Source organism: Bos taurus, chromosome X (genome assembly GCF_002263795.3).
Source record: "Bos taurus isolate L1 Dominette 01449 registration number 42190680 breed Hereford chromosome X, ARS-UCD2.0, whole genome shotgun sequence".
NCBI classification, from domain to species: domain Eukaryota; kingdom Metazoa; phylum Chordata; class Mammalia; order Artiodactyla; family Bovidae; genus Bos; species Bos taurus.
This window is the reverse complement of record NC_037357.1, coordinates 127,668,115-127,696,011: the sequence shown is the minus strand read 5'-3', so window position 1 is coordinate 127,696,011 and position 27,897 is coordinate 127,668,115. Positions and strand designations below refer to the sequence as shown.

The 27,897-nt window shown below is 35.5% G+C and overlaps 1 protein-coding gene across 6 annotated transcripts; it reads right to left on the bottom strand.

Annotated features, from left to right (window-relative positions):
• Positions 1-741: 741 nt before the first annotated feature.
• AP1S2 (adaptor related protein complex 1 subunit sigma 2) lies at positions 742-27,897 on the bottom strand. 6 transcript variants are annotated; one of them, NM_001040591.2, is made up of 6 exons: positions 27,778-27,897; positions 25,467-25,645; positions 19,542-19,650; positions 18,779-18,916; positions 3,872-3,880; positions 1,015-2,301 (listed from the first exon to the last, which is right to left on the bottom strand). In NM_001040591.2, exons 2-6 carry the CDS (start codon positions 25,643-25,645, stop codon positions 2,254-2,256), a joined length of 483 nt encoding a protein of 160 aa, NP_001035681.1. In that variant the 5' UTR covers positions 27,778-27,897; the 3' UTR covers positions 1,015-2,253. The 6 variants fall into 6 exon arrangements, with proteins under 6 accessions (XP_005228508.1, NP_001035681.1, XP_059739531.1 ...); XM_059883548.1 differs by lacking the exon at positions 3,872-3,880 and adding an exon at positions 14,595-14,689 and having other exon boundaries at positions 2,216-2,301; positions 27,778-27,896; XM_059883547.1 differs by lacking the exons at positions 1,015-2,301; positions 3,872-3,880 and adding exons at positions 12,979-13,113; positions 14,595-14,689 and having other exon boundaries at positions 27,778-27,896.

Below are 27,897 nucleotides of genomic sequence, written 5' to 3'. Positions count from 1 at the left end.
GATGAGATAATAATAAAATGTGGCATTCAAAGCTGAACATTCATTTTAATAGATCAAGAAGGAAAGAACAAGATGAACATCAGCTTGTTTTCAAGGTAATTGACTTCTCCCTCAAGTGTTAATGGGTAGCGTGAGAGGGATGGAAGGAAGTAGTTTTTAAACCTCTGACTGGGTCATTACTCTGTTAAATATCCATCAGTCTTTTGTGTATTCCTTTGAACTTGTATTTTTATAAACTTATAATTTGATTACTATTTATGATTCAAAAATTGCAACTCTACATTGCCAGCTCTACATTGCCATAGGCCTGTTTTCAGTGAAGAGATTACCTGCATTGTTAGAGGCTCTTTAAGTCTACACATACATTTTTTTAATTGCACACATCTTTTATTTTTAGCAGACTAGCAACTTTGATATGGTAGTTGTTTCCTCCTCCTTAAATATCCTTTTGATTATTTTCCTATAAAGATATTTTATTCCAGAAATCAGAGTATACTTTAAAAAAAACTCCACATTATTTTTATGTAACATTTCCTATCTGTAGTTAATAGGCAGCCCCTTAAGTATCAAGATAACCAAAGCTTTGCTTTGGTACTTATACTATGCAGTAATTTGCTTATACCCATCCATCTCAGCAAGTGTGCTAGTACCTCCAGTTCGTAGGGGGACTCCAGTTGAGTTAGGACACCTTTGATTACCTGGAGTGATTTGAACTCATTCAGAAGAGAAAAATCAACTGCATCAAGGTTTTAAAAGCGGCATTTATTGATTGAAAATAAGTGTGTAGATAAGCTCTCAGTAGCACGGACTCCACATTATTTTTTAATGGGTTTGAAGTACATGAAGACTCCTTAAATCTTCCACCATTTATCTTGTGTGTGCTTTTAACCACCACCACATTCAAATGGAGGTGAATTTTCAACATCTTACTTGAAAATTTTTTGAAAAAATTCTTCCTTTAGCAGCTCTTCATAGTTTGACAGACTTTTGGAAAAAGATAAAAACACACTACAGTTGTGTACGTTGAACATTTATTACAACTAATTGGCAATGTGGTAAGATAGTGCTCACGTGGCCTCAATATTGGTCACAATCACAACAAAGCTTAATCCAGCCCAGCGATACAAATGAAAAGTGTAAACTGTGAAGACGTTTACATACATAGACGTATGTATAAAAGTGACATTGAAATGACTATATCCTTAAAAAATATAGCGCCCACTAATGCCATTTTACTTTATTCAACTCACACTTTCATGAGAGGTGGTGTCTGTTTTTATATTTAGGACTTCGAATAACTAGGCAGTGCCATGGAAGGGAAGGAAGCTGCCCTAAAGTTTACTGCACTTCTAAGTGGAAGGAAGCAATAGGGGAGTAAAATAAACTTGGCTGTAACAAGCACCCCAGAAGGAATATTCGTGCTTTAAACAATGACTTATGCAACACTTTGTGAAAAGAGCAACACATTTTCCATAAGATACAGTTATTAAGAATCCCTGGTAAGTCAACATTTTCATTTTATTTGGGAGACATCAAAAACAATCCAACTAAGTGACTAAATGATTATGACCACAAAAAAATTATGTCAGGAGTCAAATGTTGCTTGGCCTTAAAAATAGTATGTATACTATTATGAAACAGCTGATCTCTGTTCCTCGTCCCAGGTTTGGAATGCCTATGAAATAATTTTTAGTGTAAAACAGCATCATTCTATTAGTTTTTTTGTGTATTCCCTTTGTTTTAAGGTGTTTATTTTCTAATAAGGGTCTTTGGTATAATTTAAGTTTCAACATAGAGTGAAATTTTCATTCGATATGTGACATGTCAATTCCCTTTATTCGCATATATACTGAAATGCAGTAGTCTTTGGTTTCATAAAACCAGGTTTCTTTCACATGATTTTTTTGCCAAAGAGAATAATAAATGTATATTGCCTGATTGTGTCATACCCATAGATACACATAATCAAAAGTAATGATAATAACCTATTCAAGAGAAACAGACCTATAAAATAGCCAGAAAAAGTACCTTTTTTTTTCTGTATTCATTCTAATTCATATTTAAGTCCCTTGTTATCACTTGATTAACCAAAGTTCCCTTAAAAAAAAATTGTGTAGGCCTGAATGAAGCAGCTTAGCAGAACAGTAATACTGACAAGACATCATCTTACACCATTAGCTAACATGGACATGAAGGCAGTGACCATCTACAGTGTGTGAAATGCCACAGGAAGTCATCAACAGGGGAGGAGAGTTATGTCAGTCCAATTTCTTCAAGAACACTACGTGGGGTTTCAGCTTCCTGTGGAGGGAAAATGTGAGACTCTGGTAAGCAGATCTGGGGAGGTTTGAGAATGTGAAATTGACACGGAAGCACATGCAAGTTTCAGAGAAGCTGAACACAAGCAGTTCAGCAGTCTGGGCACTTCCATGGAGAGCCAGTGCTTATTTAGCAATTTGTGTCCCAACATCAGAGACCACAGGAAGATTTTTTTTCAGCATGCATTAAACACCTACTAATTACCTACCAATTGTGCTGTGCTCCATTGCTGTAATACAGAAAGCTATCAAACCCACTGGCATTTAAGGAAATTATTGACAGCTACCTTTCTACAGAAAGGCTTCTCTGATAGCTCAGTTGGTAAAGAATCTGCCTGCAATGCAGGAGACCCCGGTTCGATTCCTGGGTCAGAAGATCTGCTGGAAAAGGGATAGGCTACCCACTCCAGTATTCTTGGGCTTCCCTGGTGGCTCAGCTGGTAAAGAATCCACCTGTAATGTGGGAAACCTAGGTTTGATCACTGGGTTGGGAAGATCCCCTGGAGAAGGGAAAGGCTGCTGCTGCCACCGCTAAGTCGCTTCAGTCGTGTCTGACTCTGTGCGACCCCATAGATGGCAGCCCGCCAGGCTTCACCGTCCCTGGGATTCTCCAGGCAAGAACACTGGAGTGGGTTGCCATTTCCTTCTCCAATGCATGAAAGTGAAAAGTGAAAGTGAAGTCGCTCAGTCATGTCTGACTCTTAGCGACCCCATGGACTGCAGCCTTCCAGGCTCCTCCGTCCATGGGATTTTCCAGGCAAGAGTACTGGAGTGGGGTGCCATTGCCTTCTCCGAGGGAAAGGCTACCCACTCCAGTATTCTGGCCTGGAGAATTCCATGGACTGTGTATCCATGGGGTCACAAAGAGTCAGACACAACTAAGCCACTCGCACTTTCTACAGAAAACGTAAGTTGTCTTAGTGTAAAAATTCAAGTGGAAGTGAAGTAGCTCAGTCGTGTCCGACTCTTTGCGACACCATGGACTATAGCCTACCAGGCTCCTCTGTCCATGGGATTTTCCAGGCAATAGTACTGGAGTGGATTGCCATTTCTTTCTCCAGGGGATCTTTCTGACCCAGGGATCGAACCCAGGTCTCCTGCATTGTAGATAGACACTTAACCGTCTGAACCACCAAAGACCAGGGAAACCCCATGAGTTCTCCCCATTCTTCATATATTTTTATTTTCCTTGCTCTTTTTTTGAGTCACACGTATTTATTCCTTTCTTCAGAAACTTACCTTCCAGACCTCCCCAGAGCAACCAATGGCTTCAGTGGAAGCAACATACAGAAAGAATGCTCTGACACCTGAGACAGAAGTGCCTTTTGTTCTATGTAACAACCAATACTCATCTGTAAATGCCAAAGGAAGACTAACCAAAGCAAGCATACTATAAAAAAAATTTAAAAAATTTCCAGTGTCCAGTTTTGTACAGCACAAAATAAAAGGGCCAACTAGGTCAAATTTCAGGTATTAGTAGCAACAAGTTTGTAATTAAAAGGCATACTAGATTTTAACAGAGGAAAACAATTTTTTGTACCCAAATGACTTACTTTTGCATCCTAATTGTGGTACAGCACAAAACAAGGAGAAGAAAAATTAATCAAACCATAAGTCCATACATTAGATTTAATTTTATGTAAAGCACTATATGGAATAATCTCAGATTAATTATTTAAACTCTTTGGTCTGTTTCCTTATTTGGAAAACAAGGATCATAGCACTTACCTTCATTTGTAGAGATTAAGAGAGATAAGGCTTAGTGCCTGATTCACAGAAAGTACTCAAAATATGTTAGCTGATACATGACACAACTGAAATCTAAATAAAGGTATTTAACCTTACTATAAACCAACTCTGTATACAAAGTTCATATAATGACCTTTCAGTATGTTTGTGCATTAAGGAAAAATGGGTAAAAGTCAGCTTTGGTGAAAAAAGGATATTTTTTATGAAGTACTCTTGCCCTCCTCCCCACCTCTGAATTGAACATCAACCTAACCAGGCTACGGATCTAAATATATATGGAGGATAAGAGAACAAGTTAAACATCACCATTATAATCTGCCAAATACAGAATGGAGGAAATTCTACCGTATAGGAGACTCAGTTTAACCAAAAAAAAAAAAAAAAAAGGCAAGGGAGGGTAAAAATTATTAAAGATTTACAGAATTATTAAAGATTAATTATTAAAGTACTTAAGTGGCTCAGAGGGTAAAGCGTCTGCCTGCAATGCGGGAGACCTGGGTTCAATCCGTGTCGGTAAGATCCCCTGGAGAGGGAAAAGGCAACCCACTCCAGTACTCTTGCCTGGAAAATCCCATGGACGGAGAAGCCTAGTAGGCTACAGTCCATAGGGTGGCAAAGAGTCGGATACGACTGAGCGACTTCACTTTCACTTTCATTAAAGATTAACAGAGACTTAAAGAGATCAGATACAGTGTGAGACTTGTTTGGAATCTGGCTCTAAGAAACTGATTATAAAAATGCAATTTCCAGACAATTAGGAAAAAAACGAATCAAGAATAAGATATTAGGAATTACTGTTAATTTGGGGGGCTGTGCTTATCTCTTAGGGATACATACTGAAGTATATAAGATTAAATGATAGGATGTCTAGGGCTTGCTGTAAAATACTCAGGCAAAAAAGGCATGGTAGGGTGGTGATTTATGAAATAACATTGAGTTGTTGATGGTTGTTGGAGATGAGTGATATGTACATAAGGGTTTCTTATACTGTTCTATTTGTATGGTCTCAGAGTTTTCATGAATCACATTAAATAAGGGGGGAAATTTAAAAATAACCATTTTCACTTAGATGATTTTTAAAATGTCATACAACCTTTAATGTATTACAGTGTGCCTACACTGAATTCTATAGAGTTAAGATTCTTAGCTTATCCATGTAAATGCGCCCCCTCATCCTACTCGTTGAAGCTGGTTAGATTTCCCCTTATGTGCTCACTGGCTGCAATCTTATATAGATAGCATTTCTTGAAGAGAACCACATTGCTTCTCAAATATGCATTTGAAATATCTGTCCTTTCTAAAAGGCCTAATTTCAAAGAATCATTTATACATTTTCTTCCACTGAGACTTATACAAATAGTAAGTTAGTTTTTTAATCAGTTGTAATATAAAATTAATTTTCACATGTTCACACTGAAATTGTAGCTCAAAACCATCTAGAAAAAACTATTATGTAAATTAGTCAAATTCATAGAAACAGAGTATAAAGGTGGTTACCAATGGCTGAGGGGAGGAGAAATGGGGAATAGTTGTTTCTAATGGATACAGTTTCAGTTTTGTAAGATGAAAAACTAGAGATCTGTTGTGCAACAATGTGAATATACTGAACCTACTAAACTGTACACTTAAAAATGGTTAAACTATTAAATTGTTACATTTAAACCATAATTTTTTAAAATTACCTGAAAAATTAAAATATGAAATATATTACTTGTCAAAAGGATGGAGAAGAAAAAAGTCATTCACATGAGACAAAGTACATGCAATATTTTTATTTTAGACATGCAAGGAAAGCTATTTCAGCATCTACTAGTTTAAAGCAAGCGGCTGTATACAAATAACAAAAGAAGCAACATCTTGTTACAGCTGGGCATACAGCATCCAAAGCAAACAGGCATGAGACAATGCATATTTATGCAGCATTAAAACCAGATGAATACCATGTTGCAGGGCTGGGGGAGGGAAAGAGGAAAAAAGTGGAAATGAAAGACCAATGTTTCCCAATGCTATCAATGTATAATGCTAATTTCTCATTTGATAGCCCATCCAGGTGCTTCAAATGTCATGTAGTACAGCAAGAATGGAAGAATGGAAATAACTGATCTGCACCCCTGCCTAATACACATTTTCACAGGTCTTCTTTCAGTGGTAAACCACTGAGCATCTTTTGAACTTGTTTAATGATAGCTTACTTAACTTGGGCTTTAAACTCTCTAAACATTAACAATGAATTATTCAGTAATTTTCTCTTTATAATAATATATGTTGCATGTTTTATTAAAACACAATGATCAATATTAAAGGTTTTAATATCAAATATAAAACCATATTTAACGAATCATTAAGTAAATGCAGACTTAACTATATAACTAGTAAAATATTATAGTATTTAAACAATATTAGAATCTTAACTATATAAAATAAATCCTATATTAATACTTTGAAAGGATTACTTACTTTTAAACAATAGATATTGCAGAAGAGACTTTTCTGACATAGCTTTCTGATAGTTCTTAGAGGGACTCTTTGATATTGTATAGCACAAATATCAGTCGATAAATGTGGCATTATAAATTTTTTAGAAATCGTGAATGTTTTAGCTTAAATATTATATAATAGTACAGATTTTACTTTCTTGTATTATTGCCAAATACACTTTTATGTGATACATTAAAAATGTTTCCTCATGTATACTATAATTACCCTAAATATAGTCTCATCCTGCCAACATTTGAAGATCAAATCATGCTATACTGTGGCACTGCTAATTTTGACCAAGCCTTTCAGCTCTATTTTCTTTGGTAAACATTTAATGATTGCTAGGTATTCTCTTACAAGATTAATCACAGATGGTTCACAAATGATGACATGTAGGTGTCTGAAATGAAACATTACTCAAAATGATCATAGATCATATTTTTCAAGAAGAAATTAAACCAGTTGCAAGCAGGAAAAGCTGTATCAAGATCACACACAAAATGAAAATAAAACAGAAAAGAGGATGAGAACAGGAAAATTATTACAAAGGTTACAGTTCTAAAATGTTCTATTATTACACAAGGTAATCAGTCACCAAGCTGAGGATATTTTCTTTCATAAGCATATCAGCTCTCTATTTCCTCTGTGAAATTCTGCATACACGATGAGTGGTCATTTAGTACACAGGGACATTAAAATATTCATGACGTGGCTACAAAAGAAATGCATATATTCTTACACACAGTATACAAACTGACACAGACACAATCAGATTTCTAGAATGTTCAGTGCACAGCAAAGAAAACTTAATTGAAACTTAGTATTTGTTTTTAGAATTTTGGTTTATGGCTGAATATTTAACTTCTAAACAATACCCAGGAATTCATATTCATCTTTTATAACTTTACTGTATATAACAATAACTGATGACCTATGTCCTACAAAATCCAAAAGCACTGTATTTACTAAAAATATACTGAAAAGATTTTTCAGTATAAGTCATCTAGTCAACACTGAGTTAACTCAAAATCCAGTTAGAATACTCCCTCCTGCCAGTGTTCAGGTTCATCAGGATTTTACTACATGAAGCAAAAGGAATTTAATCCCTTAATGAAAATCATTACATCCTAGAATGACCATGAACTTTTACAGATTCTAAAGGAAAATCTTTCCTAAGAAAAGAATGGAAAAGTAGTTACCCATTTAGTAGCAATAGAGGTTTTTAATCATTCGCTTAACTTACCAAAAAAAAAGAAAATTCCAAAGACTATGCCTTTGTGGCTAAGGGTATTTATTACTTTTAAAATAATCCTGAAGACAGATTTTAAAGAATTCACCAAACAGATCTGTTAAATGTCTATGCCTCTAAATGTATCTAAAAGGATGTTTCTCACAGATCAACAAGGTAACCTGAAGTGGTTTTAAACTGACCCTAGAGTGCACAGAAGAGATGAATATCTAGGGATTCCAAAACTCCCTGAAACTAGGGGCAAAATTAGATACAGATTTTCCTGAAAAGGCGGCCCATGGACCATCAGACTCTCAAAGCAATTATACCCTGAGCCAAAAGGCTTGTGACTCAAAAAAGTTTAAAATTGCTTGACTGCTTTTAAGATATCCTCAATTTACTATTTATTCAACTTGGCACTTTGAACTGTTAGGCTACAAAGTCAATATAAACTGTTCCAATAAAATATGTAACAGATACCTTATATAATAACCATTAAATACAAAAGTATTTGAAGAAAAAAGCCAGTAAAAGTTTAATCCCCAGATAATCCCTAAACAGTTTAAAGATATAATTGCTTTTTTTCTCCTACTCAGAACATTGTGAAATAAAGCAGAAAGCTAAAATAATATCCATAATAAATTGAACCCCCAAATGCTTCATTTTCATGAGGGGAATTCTATTTCTGTATCAATGATATTAATAATATTTTTTTGGTCAATGAACTCTGAACCTATTTCAATATTCTCTGTGTAAAATAATAAATTATAAGCCCCAATGATGATTCATTATCAGAGCAAAATTTGCTATGAAAATATCATCAGTTAAGTAAGTGGGACTATCTCTTAGGATTTAATGTAATTAAACTTTTCACGTAATGCTAAAGTGTAAGTAACAAACTTGACAAGATTGTTATTACAAACTGAATTTATATATCCTACTACATTTTGATGCATGTCAGTACTCCAGCACGTATTCTACTATGCTTTTTCTTACACCCAAACTCTTGCTGTAAAACATATTCTCTGTTTTCTGGTGAGAGAACAAGAAAAATTTAAGTCTATCAAATAAACTTTCACCTAAATAATACCAATATTTGAGCCTTTATAGCTTTGCATCTTTTTTGTTTTGTCTCTCAATTTTATATCACACCATGTAAAAACCAACAATTAAAAGAAAAACTCAGTAAGGGAGAAAAAAAAACAAAAAGGTAGTTTCCCAAACAGGGTCAAGCACACAGCAGTTCCTCCCCAGAGGAGACAACCGTGAAAGAAAAGGAACAATTCTATAGGAGCAATTCTCAACTGTGACCGCCTGGGGCATTCCTAACAGACCTTTTACTACCCTTTAGGAAAGAACTGTTGTCCATGGGGTTGCAAAGAGTTGGGCACAACTGAGCAACTAAACTAAACCACTACCAGTAAAGAAGAGTTGATAAAGCCAAACTATTCTTTATAGCAATGATTCATATTACTGTACTTAAACAAGAAATTAGCATCCAATTAATTGTGAAGAATACTCTTCAAAGGCAGAAATCCTTACCTGAAAAACACTCTTCAAGAAGAAAAACTCTAAAATCCACAAAAACAAATGTATTCTTTCAACACTTTTACGTTGCTAAAACATGTTTCAAATACTTTCCCATTTTAAACTGACAGAAGCAGAAAAGGTTATGCTATAAATAAATGCCTTAAAGACCATTTAACATTTAAGGTTGATTTTTAAATGATAGATATGCCCATAATTAAGTTATTTTTTCTCTTATATACAAGGAAAACATTATAGTGGATTAAATATAACTCCAGTATTCTGGGCCTTCACACCAAGAGAACATTTTATGAGTCATGGAATAATTATATTAATTAAGAATTGGGGAGGGTGAAAGTCCTCTGCAGAACTAGACCTACTGTCTTCTATGACCTAGCAAACTGAGTTAAATACACTGAAATGTCAGTGATACAGACTGTGTGGGAATAAAGACCAAAAGGAAAATAGTGAGAAAAAAATTTGTAATCCAGTGTATTACACAAATAAATATAAACCACAAGTTGCCCTTAGTACACATTGGAGACCTATTTTTGGACTAAAGATTAGATATTTACTATTTAAATCTGAAATGGGCCTTTAATCTGGGCAAATCACTGACTTCTTCCCCATTATGTCTATGCCAAACCTTCAACATTTCAAGTTATCTGCCTCTCTTTCTCCTCAGTCCCAGCAGCTCTCCTCTAGACAGTTTATCAACTCATCCATCTCATGAGGAAAAAAAAGAAATCTGTGGCCCATTAAGCTCATTAAACCCATTAAACTCAAAACAGAGGGGGAAGAAGCCTCATCTTAAACCAATGCTTGTAATTCTATTCCTATTCACCCTCCCTCACCCTCCCAATATACTTTTTCCATTATTCTATTCGTTTTTCATTGCTCTCTGCATTTGCTCTTTTCTTAGTATACATGCACATTCAACTTTCCTCCATCCTAAGAATAATCTTTTTCTCAATCCAAGGGATTGGGGGGAGGAGGAGAAGGGGATGACAGAGGATGAGATGGCTGGATGGCATCACCGACTCGATGGACGTGAGTTTGAGTGAACTCCGGGAGTTGGTGATGGACAGGGAGGCCTGGCGTGCTGTGATTCATGGGGTCGCAAAGAGTCGGACACGACTGAGCGACTGAACTGTAGTGGGAAGTGTAGGACAACAAACACAGCAGCAAGGAATTAAGTTACACCTGTTCTCAAAACCATCTATGTTCCTAAAACAAACCCCACTACCTTAAAAATTCCCAGATATTCACTATACTAGGCTGATGACTCACAAGTAAAATAATCTAAAGGCTTAAGTCTTGTTGGGATGAGAAGTACTTAAATAAACTAGTGGTATGGATCCAAAATGGAAAACCTAGTACCCTGATTTTTCTTTCTGGTATGCAAGGCAATCAAAGAGAAAATTACGTACATTTAATTATATATATATATATATATATATGCACGCAGGTTCCTGTCGACCCTTTGAGACCCTATGGACTGTGGCCCACCAGGCTCCTCTGCCCATGGACTTCTCCAGGCAAGAATACTGGAGTAGGGTACCATTTCCTTTTCCAGGGTATTTTTCCAACCCAGGGATTGAACCTGTGTCTCCTGCATTAGCAGGTAGATTCTTTACCACTGAGTCACCAGGGAAGCCCTAAAAAAAAAATATATTAGTATAATTTGAAGTTACTGCTACACTCCAGTTTTTCTTAAAGGGGCTTCACTTATTTCATGCACTATAAAGTAGTATCCTTAGTTCTTCATGTTCTAGAATGCAGTGGTACTTTTTATTGAATACTGTGGCAAAGTCCTTACTCTTAACTCTGGAACCCTATTCCTTGAGCTAAAGACCAAAGGGCCGCCGAGTATCCAAACTCATGAAGATCTCTTTTTAGCAATGAATAAAAAGAGAAAAAAATGAAAGCACTTTATGTGGTATCTTTTAGGTGACAGGACTCATGGTGTCTTATTTCACAAGCACTTTTGAAGCACTAGGAAAGCTGAGTGATTTTTTTTTTTTTACATGTTTTAAAACAGGAGGGGGGGGACCTCAAATATCATCAGAGGTAATACTTTTAATGTCCTATTCCTAGATCTTTTCTTACTTGATAAACCTTCAGTATCTTTCCATATCATTACATACAAATTGATCTCATTTCTTTTATAGCCAGGTAACAGTTTCATATATGGTGTACTGTAATTTTCTTAACCTATTTCCCATTGATGGACATTTGATTAGGTTACAATGGTTTAGTATTATACCCAGCGTGTCTTAGTGCATTTGTACATTTCTGTTGGATAAAATTCCTTCAAGTATTACTAATGGGCAAAAAGTATACACATTATTAATAGATATCACTAAACTAATCCTCCAAAATAGAATACAAATTTAAGTGTTCATAAGGAGGAAACAATTCTTTGCCAATCCAAGAAACAAACCAAAAAAATAAAAATAAAGAAGCAGAATAATTAAGTTAGTAAATACAACTTTAGACTGTAAAGAAATAGTTTTAAGTACATCTTAGGGTAATTGTATTAAGTACATCTTAGGGTAATTGTATTAAGTACATCTTAGGGTAATTGTATTGTATTTGTCTTGGTCTTCCATTTGGATCATAACTTGAAATGCCCTAAATTTAACCAAGGTTTTCAAAATATAAATGATTTCTTGGAATCACTGAATTTCAAATACTCTTTACTAAGTAAATTCTATAAGGCTAATAGGGCATAAAAGAAAGACAACAAAAAAGTATGTATGTACAATATAAGTCTGTATTATATATGTAAATTCTGGTCATTTAAACTATTCCTCTCATAAGGAATTATCAAATCCCTAAGGTGGATAGGGAAATCGGCAGCAACTTCAAGTGTTCTAACTGCCTGCAGGGTATGCTCAATTTTGTTTCCAGACAAAAACTAAATAACATGAATAAATGTTAACAGATTTAGTTGTTGAGGAAATTATACAGTGACATCCTGTAAATTTTGCTGTGGGTTATCTCTGGTTATCAAAAGTTATTTTTGATCAAGTAAAAGTAATTTTGGTGAATCACAGAGGTGATTTTTATAGCCATTTACATGTTCTTGAGCAGATTTATCCCTCTCTTCACAATTTTTAGGGTTTTTTTCCCTTATACTTTTGATTCGTTTTTGGCTAGTCATTTGTAATCTGCACTATATATTATATTGAAAAGATGTAGCAATCCATAAATATAAATGGAATCTGTAAATGAAATGTTTATATATTACATGGTGTTAAATTAAACCAGGGTTTCTGGACCTCAGCAGCATTGACACTTGAGGCTGGATAATTTCTTACTCTGAGAGGGCTGTTCTGGGCATTGTTAGATATTTAATAGCATCTTTGATCTTCACCTACTAGATGCCAGTGGCACCTCGTGGCTAGTAGTAACAATCAAAAACGTGTCCAGACATCGCCAAGTGTGCCCTGAGGAGGCACAACTGCCCTACTCCCAACTCCAGTTGAGAACCAGAATTAATCTAATTCTCTGGTTGGTGAGTAAGATTATATTCTAGTGTCTTTGCTTGTATTTGTTAATTTTCCTATAGTGGGAATTTTTATTTAAAAAAAGACCACAGAAAAAGCAATAAAAGAAAAAAAAATGTCTCAGGAGCGTAAAAAAAGAACTCAAACACTGAAATTTTTCAAAAAGTACTTTTTTTTTCATGTCAACTTACTTTAATTTTAAAAAATAAATACATAAATAAACAAAACCATCACCAACACCTAGGAATATGTTCTTTGCAGGTCCCTGTGCAGGTCTCAATCCTAGGGCTCATGCAATCAACTTAGTAGATCAGGATCAGCATTGAAAAAAAAAGAATAGAACAGACAACATGAGACTATAAAACAAGAAATACGAGTAAGCATATATAATTTAAGTTTATGTATATGTAGCTATTGTGATATAAAAAAGTATGGTATTACTGTGGCTTCTTGTCAAATACTTCGGAAAATCAGATTTACAGTTACTGAATATTTTTATTCCAACTTTTATTACAAATAGATCAGAGTAGCAAGAGTTGGCTCAAAAAATGAAAGAGTAAGGAGGAAATTCTCAAAATTCTGAAAAGCAAAGGAAAAAGAGCTCAAAAGACATAGAGCGAATGATTACAACTTGAAAATCAGTGACCAATGGCATTGGCCAAATTGCTTCTTATTAAATGCAAGGTGAAAGGCAAGATTTGTTCCACCTTCTGTTTTCTCTGTATCTACCCTTCTGTATTTTCCATTTGAAGCATTAATGTAACTAAACCTCACTTATCCATGAATCTGTTCTAGTAGAACCCAATCAAGTTAACATATAAAAAATTAAAATATGCTGGTATAAAGGACTATAGCCTTGTTAATTTTTAACCCAACTGAAAAGAAGAAGGTTTAGGCTTAAAGGTTTTAATATAAACAGTGGTAATTACAAAGGAATTATAGGAGTTTGTCTTATTAAAACCAATCTAAGAGGATTTTTATCAAAATGCTTTTTGCTGTTATATTACTGTATATTACTGTATATATTTGAAAGCATCTGTTTTTTAAAACAATATAAGATATTCTTGAGTTTACCCAATGCCTTAATATTCTTAATTAGCAAGATTTTAATTAAAAAAACTTATTAAGAGGCATGTTATTAAATACTTCAATAAGTACTTACTTAAAATACTTTTAATTTACAAAAGATCCATGTTTAAAGAAATCCCTTTGTCGCCTAAGGTTCTTACCTTTCCATTTTTATGCAGTCCAAAAGATTTATTAATTACTACTTCCACAAAGATGTTGTATAGTACTAAGATATATCATGCAGCCCCAGCACTAGAACACATCAATTTTAGCAGCACTAGTTTTCCATAGAGCACCACTTTCTAGATGAGGCAAATTAACAACTGTAAATCCAATAAACCTGTTCATATAGTGGACCACCTTGAAGTAGAAGCAAATTCATGAGTGTAATGCTTGCTTTTGGTAGCTCACTTGTTTTTCATTTCTCAGATTACTTTAGTGAGAAACAATACCAACAGCAAACAAAGCTCAAAAGGAAAGCCTCCACAAATTTGAAAATGATGCTGTTAGTATAAAAAAAAAAAGGTTGACACATCTCAAAGCGCTGATCAACACCATCATGCATCTACCGCTGAGGGTTAAAGCCCAATGCCCAGTATTTAACTATTTGATCTTCACAGATCAAGCAAGGACTTGAAATCATTTCACGTGCAACAGTTTTTGCATAACACCCCATCTTATCCATGCCACAAAAATGGTAAATTTAGTAGTTACCAATAAATAAGTTGGGGGTCAAAGGGACTAAAGCCTTAGACTGCTCTTTATCATAAGATATCCTCAGACAAACCTCCCCATTCTTCATTCTGGCTCTATAAAATTAAGGAGCAGAGAAAAACTGGTAAGTGCCTGACTTCACAAAGAATATGCACTCTATTATTTCCTTTGTCATTATATGTAATGTTTATAAAATAAATCCCAACTGTACCACTCCCCCATGCCCTCCCTCCAAAAAAAATCTAATCTAGCTTAAAATAGGTATTTGGTGCTGGGGAAAATGTTCCAAGTATTGCAAAAAAAAAGTCAATTTAGCAATCTCAGCGTGTTGCACTTTAATAATTTAAGAATCAAGTTAAGAACTACTGGCATGTTAAGAAAATATGTTTTAAATTCCAACGGTCAAACATTAAAAATTGGATAATGGACCAATTTTTCTGGGCTTTACCCCCAAATCTAATTAAGGAGTCATACACTGGAATACCAAAAGAAATAAACATAGAGTTCAGTCTAGAAATATTAAAACTGAACCCTTCTTTACTAAGTAATTAAGTAAAATAAGAAAGATATCTTTATTTTTTAATCACAATGTCTGATATTTTAGTAATTATGATTCAAATACACATTCATTTTATGTTCTCATTACTGACTGTAAAATGCTAATAGAAAATCTACTTTATCCACTGATGTCTATCTACCCTATTTGCCTATGAAATGAAGGACTACCTACACGAACTACATAACGTTTACACGAAGTAAAAGAGACATTTCAAAGAAATATTTCTGAAAATAAAAATTCATAAAGATAGAAATGTATTATTTCACAAATTAAAAAAGGATTAAAACCAAAATTATTTTGTGATTTGCATATATCTTTAAGCCAGCAGATATTTTCAATATAGTTCAGTCATCTTTGGTATTTAGAACAACTGATTCAAGTAAAAGACCTGATACCAAAGAGAAAAAAAAAAAAAAAAATCATGATATATGTAAACTAAATTAAAATAAATTTGGACTTCTACAAATTTAAGACTGCATTTAGATAACTGTCTTTACAGCTATATGTACAATTTTGGAAGCAAAATCATTTCATGACATAAACTAAGTGATTATTATACCCTAAACTATAAGACCAAAAAAGCTACTATAGATCTAGACATCTGATAAACCCAACAAGAAATAACTTGAAAAGTACTAATGTATATCTATATATCCAATTAATGAATTCCAACTACTGATAAACTGGACAAAATTTCCAGTCTAAGAAGTAAAGGATAGCATCAGTCTTAGGAAATCTACTTTGTTCAATACAGAAAAACCTCCAGGAGAATAAGGAATTTCTTTACTATATTACTGAGACAAACAGAACTTGGTATCTAAAACAGAATGTTTAAAATATTCATACCAAGAAAATACATGAATGGGAGTTGGGGCAGACAGAGCACAGTGGTTAAGATTTCTTACAGTTCTGAAGTCTAGCAGATCTGGGTTTAGAATCCTGGTTTTGCCAACTGCTACCTAGGACCAGTCACTGGAACTTCACTGAGCCTCTACTTCATTAGTTAAAAGGCTCTCAGGACACTTTTTCAGGAAATCCTGATGATTAGCATAGGATGCCCCACATCTAGGTGCTCAATAATCATTAGCTATCATCGAAGTTCTTTTATTTTATTTTATTAGTAGTATTATTTTTGTTATCACAGTGTCCAGAGAAATCATTTTAGCAGTTTGTGGAATGTTTTTTCTCATCGTATTCTATCATCTATTTGGTGAACATAAGATTCAAATACTCGCCCAGAGATCTTGTATCATGTATCAACATATAAATGACTGTTTTAGGAAACAAACATCTTATCATCCTGGATTTCCTGTGACAATATGTTGTTGGTGAATAACATGAATAAACAAGTTAAACTGTTAAACTGAACAGAATAACCTGAAGCTTAACTGCCCTATACAGACTTTAGCTTGGTTTCATAAAGGCCTTAACATCATTGTAAATTCAGAATGGACCAGCCACTTTCTGTCTCCTTAAGACTTGCTTGCATGGTGAAATTAAGAAAAATGGTTCACTTGGTCCACTGAATAGAAAATGTCTTAGCCTGGTCCCCACACACACAAAAAAATGTCTTAATATAGTTATCAATTTGGTTTATGTACCAAAAAAAACAATATAAAGGTAGTCACAGAAGAGAAATAGGGCCTGTCTCTTCTAAAGAACTATAATTAACAGTAGAAAACTTTTTTTTTTAATCTAGGTGAAGATGGGGTAAGGAGAATTTTGCATGGAACTATGGACATCCCATGCTTCTCTCTCCATTCATACTTTTCCCACTTAGAGATATAAAATACTACTTCAAAAAAGGAGACTTCTTATTAAAATACTTTTATAGGGGAGACACACACACACATTCACAAACATGTACATGTAATAACTTTCTAATCCTCTAGTACATTATTCAATATATGCTATAAAGTAAATTCAGCATATTTGTCATATTGTAAAGTATATAGCGACTTCCCAGTAAAGTTTAAAAAACAACCCAAACACAAGAAGGTATCAATGCCCTAAACATTTTTCTCCAGAAAAAAGATATTAAAAATAAAAGCTTAACTTCAACAACTTTAGAAATGTTTTAAGGCAAATGTAATTAATTAGGAAATGATAAAGAAACTAGAGGAAATACCAGGATCTGATACAACAGAATATAGTTCCATAATAATGAAATATAAAAGTGATCAAATAAGGGAACAAATATGAAAAATTTCCAAGTTATGACCCTTGTTTTGACCTAATTTTCAGAAAAGTCTGGTTAGCAAACAGCAAAATAAGGAGGTGCTAGCTTTAACCCAATTTTATAACAGTAGAATATGAGTGTGTAGTCAGCACACCTGACACTTAAAGAAAAAAAACTCCCAAAGACAAGTATGCAATCAATTAATAAAAAACCATAGTAAATCATACACACACAGAAAAGGGGCTGTGTTCATTTCACTAGTGAGCAGCAGATGGTATTAGGGCTGTCAACAAATACTTCACTTCTGCAGTACGGCACCTTAACCCCTGTTTTGGTAACTCGGTATCATTAAATGTAAAAAATCACTGTCTAATGTTTAATTTACATATATTATAGATATTGTCATCCCGACTTCAAACAATCCCCACAACTGACCTAAGTCAGTGACTGATGCAGAGGGATTACTGAGAGCTCCTGAATGAGAAGCCCAAATGAGGCCAACAGTTAATAAATTATAATGAAGAAAAAAGATTTACTCTGATTTAAAACCTCCTTCAATAATAATATAAAAGATAATTACTGTAATGAAAACAAGTAACATTTTTTAATATTGACTAATTCCTCCTCTTGCTATAAATTTTCTATTTGATTAAACTTCAATTATGACTAAAGCATAATTCAACTAGGTACCTGAATTAATGTACATTAAGTTTTTCAGGAAAGGTAGCCTTATCTATGAATTTTTAGCTTCAGAAATTGAAGGTACAGAAGCATCAAATATACATTTAACCCAAGACAACTGTGGAAATTAGAAAGCGAAGGGGGTTTTTTCAATGGTTCTTGTGATATCAAGGCAAGACAAGAATGTAGCTGTTTGACAAAACATGGTTTGTATTCAAGAAAAGCAAAGAGAAGTAGAAATACTTTTCAGTTAGTTTTGCTAACAAGAAACTAGAGGATTCTACAAAAAGTATAATAAAACACTATCATTTGCTTGGCTACATTTGTACTTAATGGACATGAGATGAAAATATGAACCAACTTGGAATGAAAATGCCATAATCTCACAGTCAACTCCTCATTGTAGACACTAATGAGATAAGGGGTTATCTTAAGTAATTCAGAACAATAGACACAGAGTTCTCAAATTACTACTACTTTCCCCATCTTAAAGTAGTCTGTCCCTCTAAATGTTTGGACTTTGGTGTTTTGGGGTCCAAAAATGGGCCATCTCCAGATCATCTCCAAAGTAAACACTACATCCACAGATAACTGAGTTGATGTGACTGACAAATATGCCAATCAATAAACTGCACATGGACACTACATGCCAAGCATGCTTCAGAGTAATTTCTGAAACTGTAAAAATGAGGCAAGATGACTGAGACTTCCCTAGCAAGAGCAAAACATGCTAGTGTCTAGTTAAGAGAACTCTGAGTAGCTTACCTCCTGCAGTAGATCAGCCTGCTCAATTGCTTTAAGGACATTCTTCTTGGATGTTTCCTGAACTTCTCCTCCCAAAAGAAACTCATCCAAAATAAAATAAGCCTTCTCAAAATTAAAAATGATATCAAGTTCACACACCTGAAAAGCAAAAATAAATAAATAAAACCTGGAGAAAGCAGAAGATATTTATCTACTATCAGGTAGTCAATAAAATCTGACCAGAGTGAATTAATCTAATTATATCTAAAAATGGCGATCCTGCTAACTAAGCATCATTGATTTAGTCAGCTTAACTTTCAAGTCTCAAGTACTTGAAACACACAATGCCTTCAAGCTAAGAAAGACCAGACTCTGCAAGCTCCTAACACGGGCAACTTAATAATGATTTTCTACTCATAAAGACTGGTCTTTCGAAATATTTACATATTTCTGGGTAATATGATTACAACTGCTAACCAAATCTAAATTCTATACTAAGCACTTCCAGTATATTAATCTTTATAGCTGGACTCCTTTCTATTTCACTATTTTAAACCTCATTCTCACCAGCATAATTAAATGAGTAGGTCTGTGGGGTCAAGCAATTCTGGCAGTTAACTGACTAGGCAATTCTGACTTGCACGGACAAGAAATAGAGTCATTCCTTCCCTCTCTTGAGGTTACTGTCAAATAGAATTCTCAAGACAAATAATAAACTCGTTACAGAAAAGGTTAAAAAATATATATTATGGCGTTCAATTTCCTAAAACAAAATGCTACTCACACTGCCAAAATACTTGTCAAGTAATTCCACGTAACGATGAATTATTTCCAGGGTAATTAGTTCATTGTCCTGGTCCTCAATAGCACAGCAAAAATACAGACTGGCATATCTGCAACAAAAAACAGATGCAGAAAAAAATTTACCCTATAATCATGTATTTTCTAAAATACACTTTCATATCCTATTGTGAAAGACCTTGTGCCTATACAACTTATTTCCTCTTTACAACAGCAAATTGTTTTTCTCCTATAAAATAATAAATGTACAAAAAAAAATTCTGAAAAGTACAGGAAAGAAAAAAAAAAAAGAATCACACTATCTAGAAAGAGTTACTTATTTTGCTCTTCCTTCATTCAGGCTCCTTTTGTAGGAATATTCTAAAACATAGCTGACACACGTTGTTCTGAAGTTTATTTAAAACAAAACGCACTGTGTGACTATTTCAAACCACAAGTAAACAGGGAAGAAAATAAACTCTCCAACTGAAGGATTTATTGAAGATACTGTCAACATGAAGTCAATGTTCTGGAATGTTTTACTAAAACGTAATATACACACAGAGAAGACCTCAAGTCATAAATGTACAGCTTGATGAGTTTTCACTGTGAACGTACCTGTGGTACCAGCACTTGGACCACAAAACAGATTTATTACTGAACCTCTGAAGCCCCTCTTCTAACCTCTCCAGGTCACAGCCTCCTATCCCCAAAGGTAACTACTATCTTGATTCCTAACAGCATAGAATTATTTTTAAAGGAGGTATATAGGATTGTGGAAATAAGCCTTGAGAAAAAAAACAAGTTGCAAGTAATCACAGAAGTTAGAGAAAGAGAACGGGGAAAACTAAGACATGTCCTCAAATTTTCTAAGTTTTCCTTGTTGAAGTTCAGGCTATTTACCCTTGAAGAAGGAATAAGGTTGGAAAACTCATATTCTCCAAATAAGAATTCTAGTACATGGGACTAGGTTATACTTGACCCAAGGAAGCCAAAACTTATTAACACAAAACCTTGAGGCATAACAAAGGATGACCTAAGTCCTTTGAGGAGGATTAAAAGTATTTTCAAACGGTTAAAATGTGTTTGAAGATTTTGAAAAGAAACAAAATGAAAAACTAAGACATTCCAAATAAGTCTCAGGTGCCATTATAATTTTCACTGAGGAGCATTTAAGCAATTTTTAGGAAACACAATGGCTAATCACTGCTCATAGCATTAATGTAAAATAATACACACACACACACAACCTGTTTTGAAATCCAATGAATTTCTGCTCTTCAGTCTGAGAATAACTAGTATTTTCATAACACTATTAATTTCAATATTACCAAAAAGCATTTCATCTTATTTGAGCTTTAAACAGTAAACACCATCATCCTTGATTACAAAAGAAAAAAGAGGCCCAAAAGTACAGGGCCTGCCAAGTGGTTGTACTGGGACAAGAAGTCTGATCTTGAGACCTTAACTCCAGGCCTTTTCCCACCTACCACAGTGACTCCCTCGTCATACACGTACACTAGCTGCCATGTCCATTCTATCTAATTTCTACATTCACGACGTTATTTTAAATGGTTGGTCTTCTGCAGTCTTCAAGAGGCATTCAAGCACATTCATTTATTATCATAAAGGGCATAACATGCACCACCTCCAACTTTACTAACAAAGCACCCCCTCTCCCAGCACTATTCTGTTTATTGCTTTAAAAGGCAACCAGATATTCCAACCCAACCTTCCATCCTCTTTAACCCATGCTGCTCAAATAGAGCTGTAAATCTGGAAAACTGATACAAATGACACATAAGATTCTGTGAATTAATAAAACTAAAGATTAAAGGGAAAGACATTAAAAATGGTAAATAAAAAAGACACGACTAGCTGATATGAACACAGTGCTAAATAAATTCCACTAGAAAGAACTTACTAATAGACAATGTTGAGTAATATTCCTTTTACTTTTAATTTCAAGATTTCTCCAATGCCACTGTTAAGCAATCTAATGCTTACACCACTCTTGCTCCTTAACTACAGAACTGCCTTTTACTTACAAATAAATAGCATGTAAACAGTAATCAAAGGTCCTAGATTGTATGAATCATTCAGAAATATTACTTTAATATCAAATTAAATGAATTCTTCATTGTAGCTGAACATCTAGTTATTAGAATCATAAGAAGGCACCTCTTTCCAAAAAGTTTAAGGAAGGAACAGAAGTATAACAACAGGTAACATTCATTGAATCCTCACTGTGACTAAGGCACTAAATGTTACCTAAGGCCTTGGCATAATTCACCATTTTAATCCTCACAAAAAAAACTTTCAGAGAGATACCATTATTATTCGCATTTATAGGAGACTTGGGCTTAACTGAGTAACCTTCTCAGGAACAGTAATCTAACTCCAGAGCCCAAGTTTTATATTAAAAACTACAGTCCAAAACTGTATTAAATAAAGTAATCCTGCAACTGGTAAAAATTAAAACATATTCAAAGCAGTATTTCACATGCTCTGAGGAGGGAAAGAAAAATTGTTATACTGATTTAGTAAAAGATTACCAAGAGAACCTGAAGAGTATTCCTTATTTTTAGAACCAAGTGATTTTTAAAAAATTCAATAATGAATTCATTTTCTTCTCTCAGTGCATATTTGTAAGTCTAAATCTGAAGTAAAATTAATAATAGACTAGTAAGAAAGAAGGTATGTTTGGTTATTTTTAGCAGAGTAGATTAAGGCTTACTCTAATTACTGGCACTCAGAGAACATCTGAAAGTGTCTATTCTTATATTCATAACACATGACTTCCCCCCCAGTCAGCTAAATATCAGCTGACTGTGGATGAATGTAACCAAACTGTTCTCAATATTCTACTGGTATGTCATTAAAAATTCTTTTGTTAGTGAAGAAAATCAATACAGTACTCTTAAATTCTGAAGCTCGTAGTTGGTAGGTGTAAATTTTTTAAAGACTTTAATCCTGTAACATGCTGCACAAAATAGGAATCAAAAAAGCATAGTGTTTTCTGTCTTCACAGGATCTTCAGGAGTATTTATTTTAGAAATGAGGAAACAAAGGCAAAATGACCTGTTCAAAGTCACAAAACTAATGGCACAAAGGAATTGAACTCAAGTCCCCAGATTTTCAGTCTATTTTTTCAGCTATATTAACCCTACTCCACTCTCTCACCTCTCCCTCCCCAAGAGGGGCAACTGTAAGAAAGGCTCAGGGATAAAGAATGTGGATGAGGCAACTTGAGGAAGGCAAACAGATCACTTGGTGATATGAACAGCAAAAAAATGCTAGTTTAGAATTTCTCAGTAGCTAAGTGTTAATTCTTTTACTTAAAAGGTCTTCTCTTCCAGCTGGACTAGGGAAAAAATAATTACCTGTTCATATCTACCAAAAAAATGTCCTTAAGGTGCTAGAAAAGTTTCTAGTATGAAATGGGGTCTAACTTTTGTATGTGAATTTCATCTTAGTAAAGCTGGTATTTTTAAGTGCATCTTTATAGGAGTTTGATGTAAATATCAGAGTCAGGTGAAACTACATTTTACAGGTTTTTACAACAGAAAAACCAGTGTCCCAACATGGATGGGCTGAATGCTATGCAGAGTACCAACTAGCGCTTCTTTCCTCTTGATGGACAGGCCATCTCCTTCAGTTCCAAGAATCTTGATTCCCGGGACTGATTCCCTTGCTAGTATTTTCCTCCTCCACACGGGGGACTCCTTTCCCTATCTAGAAATAAGCTTAAGTCTCTCTCATGCCATTTTTTAACCCTGTCTCCCCACTCCTGTCTATGGGTGGTTATCACCTTTTAAGCTTCCCCCACCGCCCCCCCCGCAACAGTCTACACTTGCTGTTTTATTGTCTCCACCTCTTCACACTTTGTCCCATTTTTTCAAGAGTTCTATCTCTACTATTCCACTGAAAATGTTCCAACAAAGGGCATTTTGTGAAATGCTCACTATAAAATCTAATAGATTCTTCACTTTAGTTGACCTTCATGCAACATTTGGCACTGGTGACCTTAGTTTTGAACTCTCTCCCCTTTCCTAAGGTGACTGACCCTATAACTTACCCTCTGTCTGCCGCTTAAATGCTGGTGATCTAACACTTTATGCCTCATTTTCCCCCAGAAGTCCATGCCTATGCCCACCCTGAGAAAACTAGGCATCTCCAAATCGAAGTCACACAGGCTCCTCAAAGTCAACTTTCTACCTCACCATTTACCTCATCAGCTGAACCAGAAGTGTGGAATCACCCCAGTCCTCCCCCTCTTTCACTGCCCTCCCTGCTTCTAGCAATGACCAAGTCTTACCAAACTTACCTCAGCAACCAACTCTTCCACCTGCTGAGCCCACAGCAGAAATCTTCCTTCAGGATCGCCATATCCTAATAGATCCCTCAGGTGCCAGTCTCAGCCCTCCCCCCACCCATTTTCCAACTACAGGATCCTTAAAGAAATGCAAATTTTCTTCTCATCCCAGCTTAAAACCCTTGCCCCCAGGTTTAAGATTTGAGTTCTGGCCCCTATGGCAGTCATGAGCAACTGACCTTGGACAAGTCACTTCTCCCAAATTCTCATTTTTTTAAATAAAACACAGTTTTGACCAACAGTAGTGGTTTTCAAACTCAGGAGCCCTACACAGAGGGTGGAAGCCAAGTGAGTAGAGATACAGTCACACAAGCACCTCCATTTCCACTTGTTTCATTTAAGGTTTCATCCCTGGGGCAAAAAGTTTCTTAAAAAAAAAAAAAAAAAAAACACTTGACTAGATTACTCTAAAATATCTTCCACCTCTAAAATTGTATTTTTATGATTTTTCTCAACAAATACTACACCAAACACTGGATACAAAATCATCCAAAGACGACTAAATTCATTCTATTGTAAAGAGGAGTCTATGGTATTTTAAAAATTGTAGAGTCATCCATGGTATTTTAAAAATTCTACATGTTCTGTAATCTTCATGTCTTTCTCTGCCATCTTGCCCAAACCCCATCCATAGTAGAGTGGAATAAATGAAATCTGAGATAACACCCAGACTTCTCTTTGACCCTCCTTACAATCCACAGTTAGTTCCCTGCACATCCCCCACAGAAGAGAATTTTTATATGCATGAACATTCTTATCCTAAATTCAGTAAGTTAATTGTAAGGGAACAGAAATAGTGAAGAAACAAAGTGATTATATTTCTTTTAACCCTATTAGAACAATCTTGAGAAGTTTAAGGTATCAAAAAGTTCCAGATATTAATAAAGATGTATAGCATCATTTAAAAGCTTAGTGTTCAAAGCCAATCTATGAGTCATTTTGCAACATCAAAATTTTAAAAATCTGTTCTGGGCAAAATTATCTATTTACCAGATCTAATCACACCTCCACCACAGCAACAAGTGTACTTCAAACTAATAAGCAGTAATGAACAAATCCTGTATATATCTGATTTTTAAACATCTATGACTAAAATGGTGTACATATCCAAGGAGTTTATACATGAATAAGAGATTCTGAAAGTCAGATTAAAAGGCATGTCAAATAACAGTCATTACAGATTTGTGGGGAGAAGGGAGGGGGAGGTAAATGCTTATCTAAATTCAGAAAATTACTCACACAATTTAAAATACGGATTTTATTTTCCCCTGCAAAGAAATGAATTATTTCAGTTTTCCTAAAAAGATGATTAAGCATGAAGTATCATTTATGCTTTTAGTTACATAATTTCATTTAAAAAGAGTCCCATGATTTTATCATTTCACCAAAACAGTAGTTATCTTAAAAGTACAAAGCTTTACCTTAAGACTATTTCATTTATATCTTTAGTAATCATTATTTATAAATGTCATCTCTCGAAAGTCTGCAATTTCCACGTTATAAATGATCTAATATCTGATTCTGTTTCACCTTTCTATTAAATAAAAATTATACCTTTTGTAAACAATCTTCAGATCTCTCCATTCAAGAAAGCTGCACATTTTAGGTTTCCGTGCTAAAACGGTTTGAACAAGTTCTCTTGTGATCTTTTTCTTTTCTTTGTCTGATAACGGGACATACCATTTCTGCAGTCGAAGCTTTCCTTGACGACTAAAAAGCAACATAAACTGCATCTGTTAAGATAAACAGAACCAAGATTACAGGCAATACTTTGATTCAATGAAGTTAAGATTAAGATGACACGTGGCAAAGAGAAGCTTTGAGGGACGGGGCGTTTAGCTAACAAATGATGAGTAGCCATCAATATTTCTATGCTAGTTAAAATAACAGGAAATTCTTGTAGAAAGATCTTTCCACCAGATGCAAATCCTCCCACCTCACCCTGTTCCATTTAAGTTTGGAGGAGAGGGGGAGGACAAAAACAGGTGAGGTGAAAATTCTGATGAAAAAGAAAGAGAATTCTTGCAATTTAAGAAACTATTGTGTATGTGTGCTATAGGAATGTATATGGATCAAAGGAGAACTGTTGACATCAACTGGTTTAGATGCATTTGAAATAAACAGACCTACTATTTTTCACCCTACACAGAACAAGCTGTTCTAGTGCCAAACTGAATTACTTGTAGACAGACTGCTATAACTTGGAATGCTGTCTTCAGTTTATGTTTACATATTTTAAGCAAAACAAAAGAGCTAAAATATAAACCAAAAAAATCCCATAAACACACATTTTTCTTAATAAAAGCCTGATTTTAAAAATTCACATCTCATTTTAAAAATTCTAACATAAATATACACACAATAAAGTGAGAGTTAATATAATTTTACCAAAGAGAATATAAACCTTTAAAAAGCCAAACTAAGAGCTACACACATTCAGACATTATACGAAATACTTCATTTAAAACGATTTAAAAACATAGCATCTACAGATGGAGTGGATGCTGAATTCTAGTGTATTTCACACAAACTATTTTGTATACATTTATTTAGAATCTGCTGATGATGATTAGTCTACATGTTTTAATTTTTAAGGAAAGCTTCTTGTAATTCAGTCTCCCCAACTGCAAACAGAAAGCATTGTTTCTACAAAGGTAATTTAAAGGTAGAATTCAGACTTTTTTTCTTTTCTTTTAATTATTCTAAGTTTCAGTACTAGTTTCTGCAAGTAGGATTCAGCCTGACTCTTGGTATTACCCATACCATACTGAATTTGAACATGGGGTGGGGGAATTTACACCATCCATCTGAATAAAATGGGCGCTAAATTTCGCCAAGAAATCATTGCCGCTTTTTGTAATAATCCAAACGGGCATCAATAAGGTATTTAGAAATTTACGATGCGACAATTTAACTTCAATAAAGTTAAAACTGGCTGTTAACACCACACTTAAAACGCATCACTGGCACGAAAAAAACGAACAATACTGATGATGTCAAAGTGCCTCACACAGAAGTCCTGTTAAGACAGCGACATTAGAAGGGGACAGCAAGTAACGCATGAACTGGACAATGTTTCACGCAAACCCGTTAGCAGAACTTGGAAAAGAACAGACCCGTATTCCAGGATCTTGGAGACCAGGACTGGGGGTTTGCTTTTGAAACTCAAGGACTCAAAGGAGTCTATATCAAGGTCCTCCATCTCTCCCCACCATCACTTTATCTGACGAATAAATAATTTATGCTCTTTAAAATAAATTATATGTTAACATAGGATGATGCCTGGTCTCCAGACACAAGTATTCCTTCCCTCTAGTTAAAAACCAACGCTCCGATTTTGCTTCAAATCACAAGGCGCCTCAATTCCTGGAGATTCGTATTAAAAACAATGGGCTCGGCCGCGGAGCGGGCTCGGGGCCAGTGGCCGTTGCCTGCCCGCCGCCCCACGGGGCCGCACTCCATCACTGACCGATCGAGCCCCGGCGAGGTGACAGGCAAGGAGCGGGGAAGACAATGGCAACCGCCGCCGCGCAGGGGGCGCCAAGAGTCCTCCGTCTCCGCCGCCCCCGGCCGCCGACCCCGCCCGCAAATGCCCCGCAAAACTTGAGGCGATTCCCAAACCACAGGTGCCGCGGACCCGCTGCAGCGTCCGAAACCGGCCCCCGCAACCCGGGACGCGGCGCCGAGTGGAGAGGGGCGCGGACGCAAAGAGAAGTGAGTTTCGGGGCGCGGTGCCCCAGTGGCGGGCCGGGCGGGCGGGCGCGGGGTGGGGTCGTCCAGGCGCTCGCTGGGCGGCGGGGGGCTCGCCCGACCCTCCCTCCCCACTCCCCGATCCCGGTGTCCCCGCTCGCCTCCCGGGACTTACGGCGGCCGCGGGCCGCGGCTGCGGCGGGGCTCGGCCGGCGGCGGCGGCGGCAGCGTCGGCGGCGGCGACTAAGGGGAAGCCCCTGTCGCTGAGCTGAGGAAGAGAAGCCGTTTTGCTGTG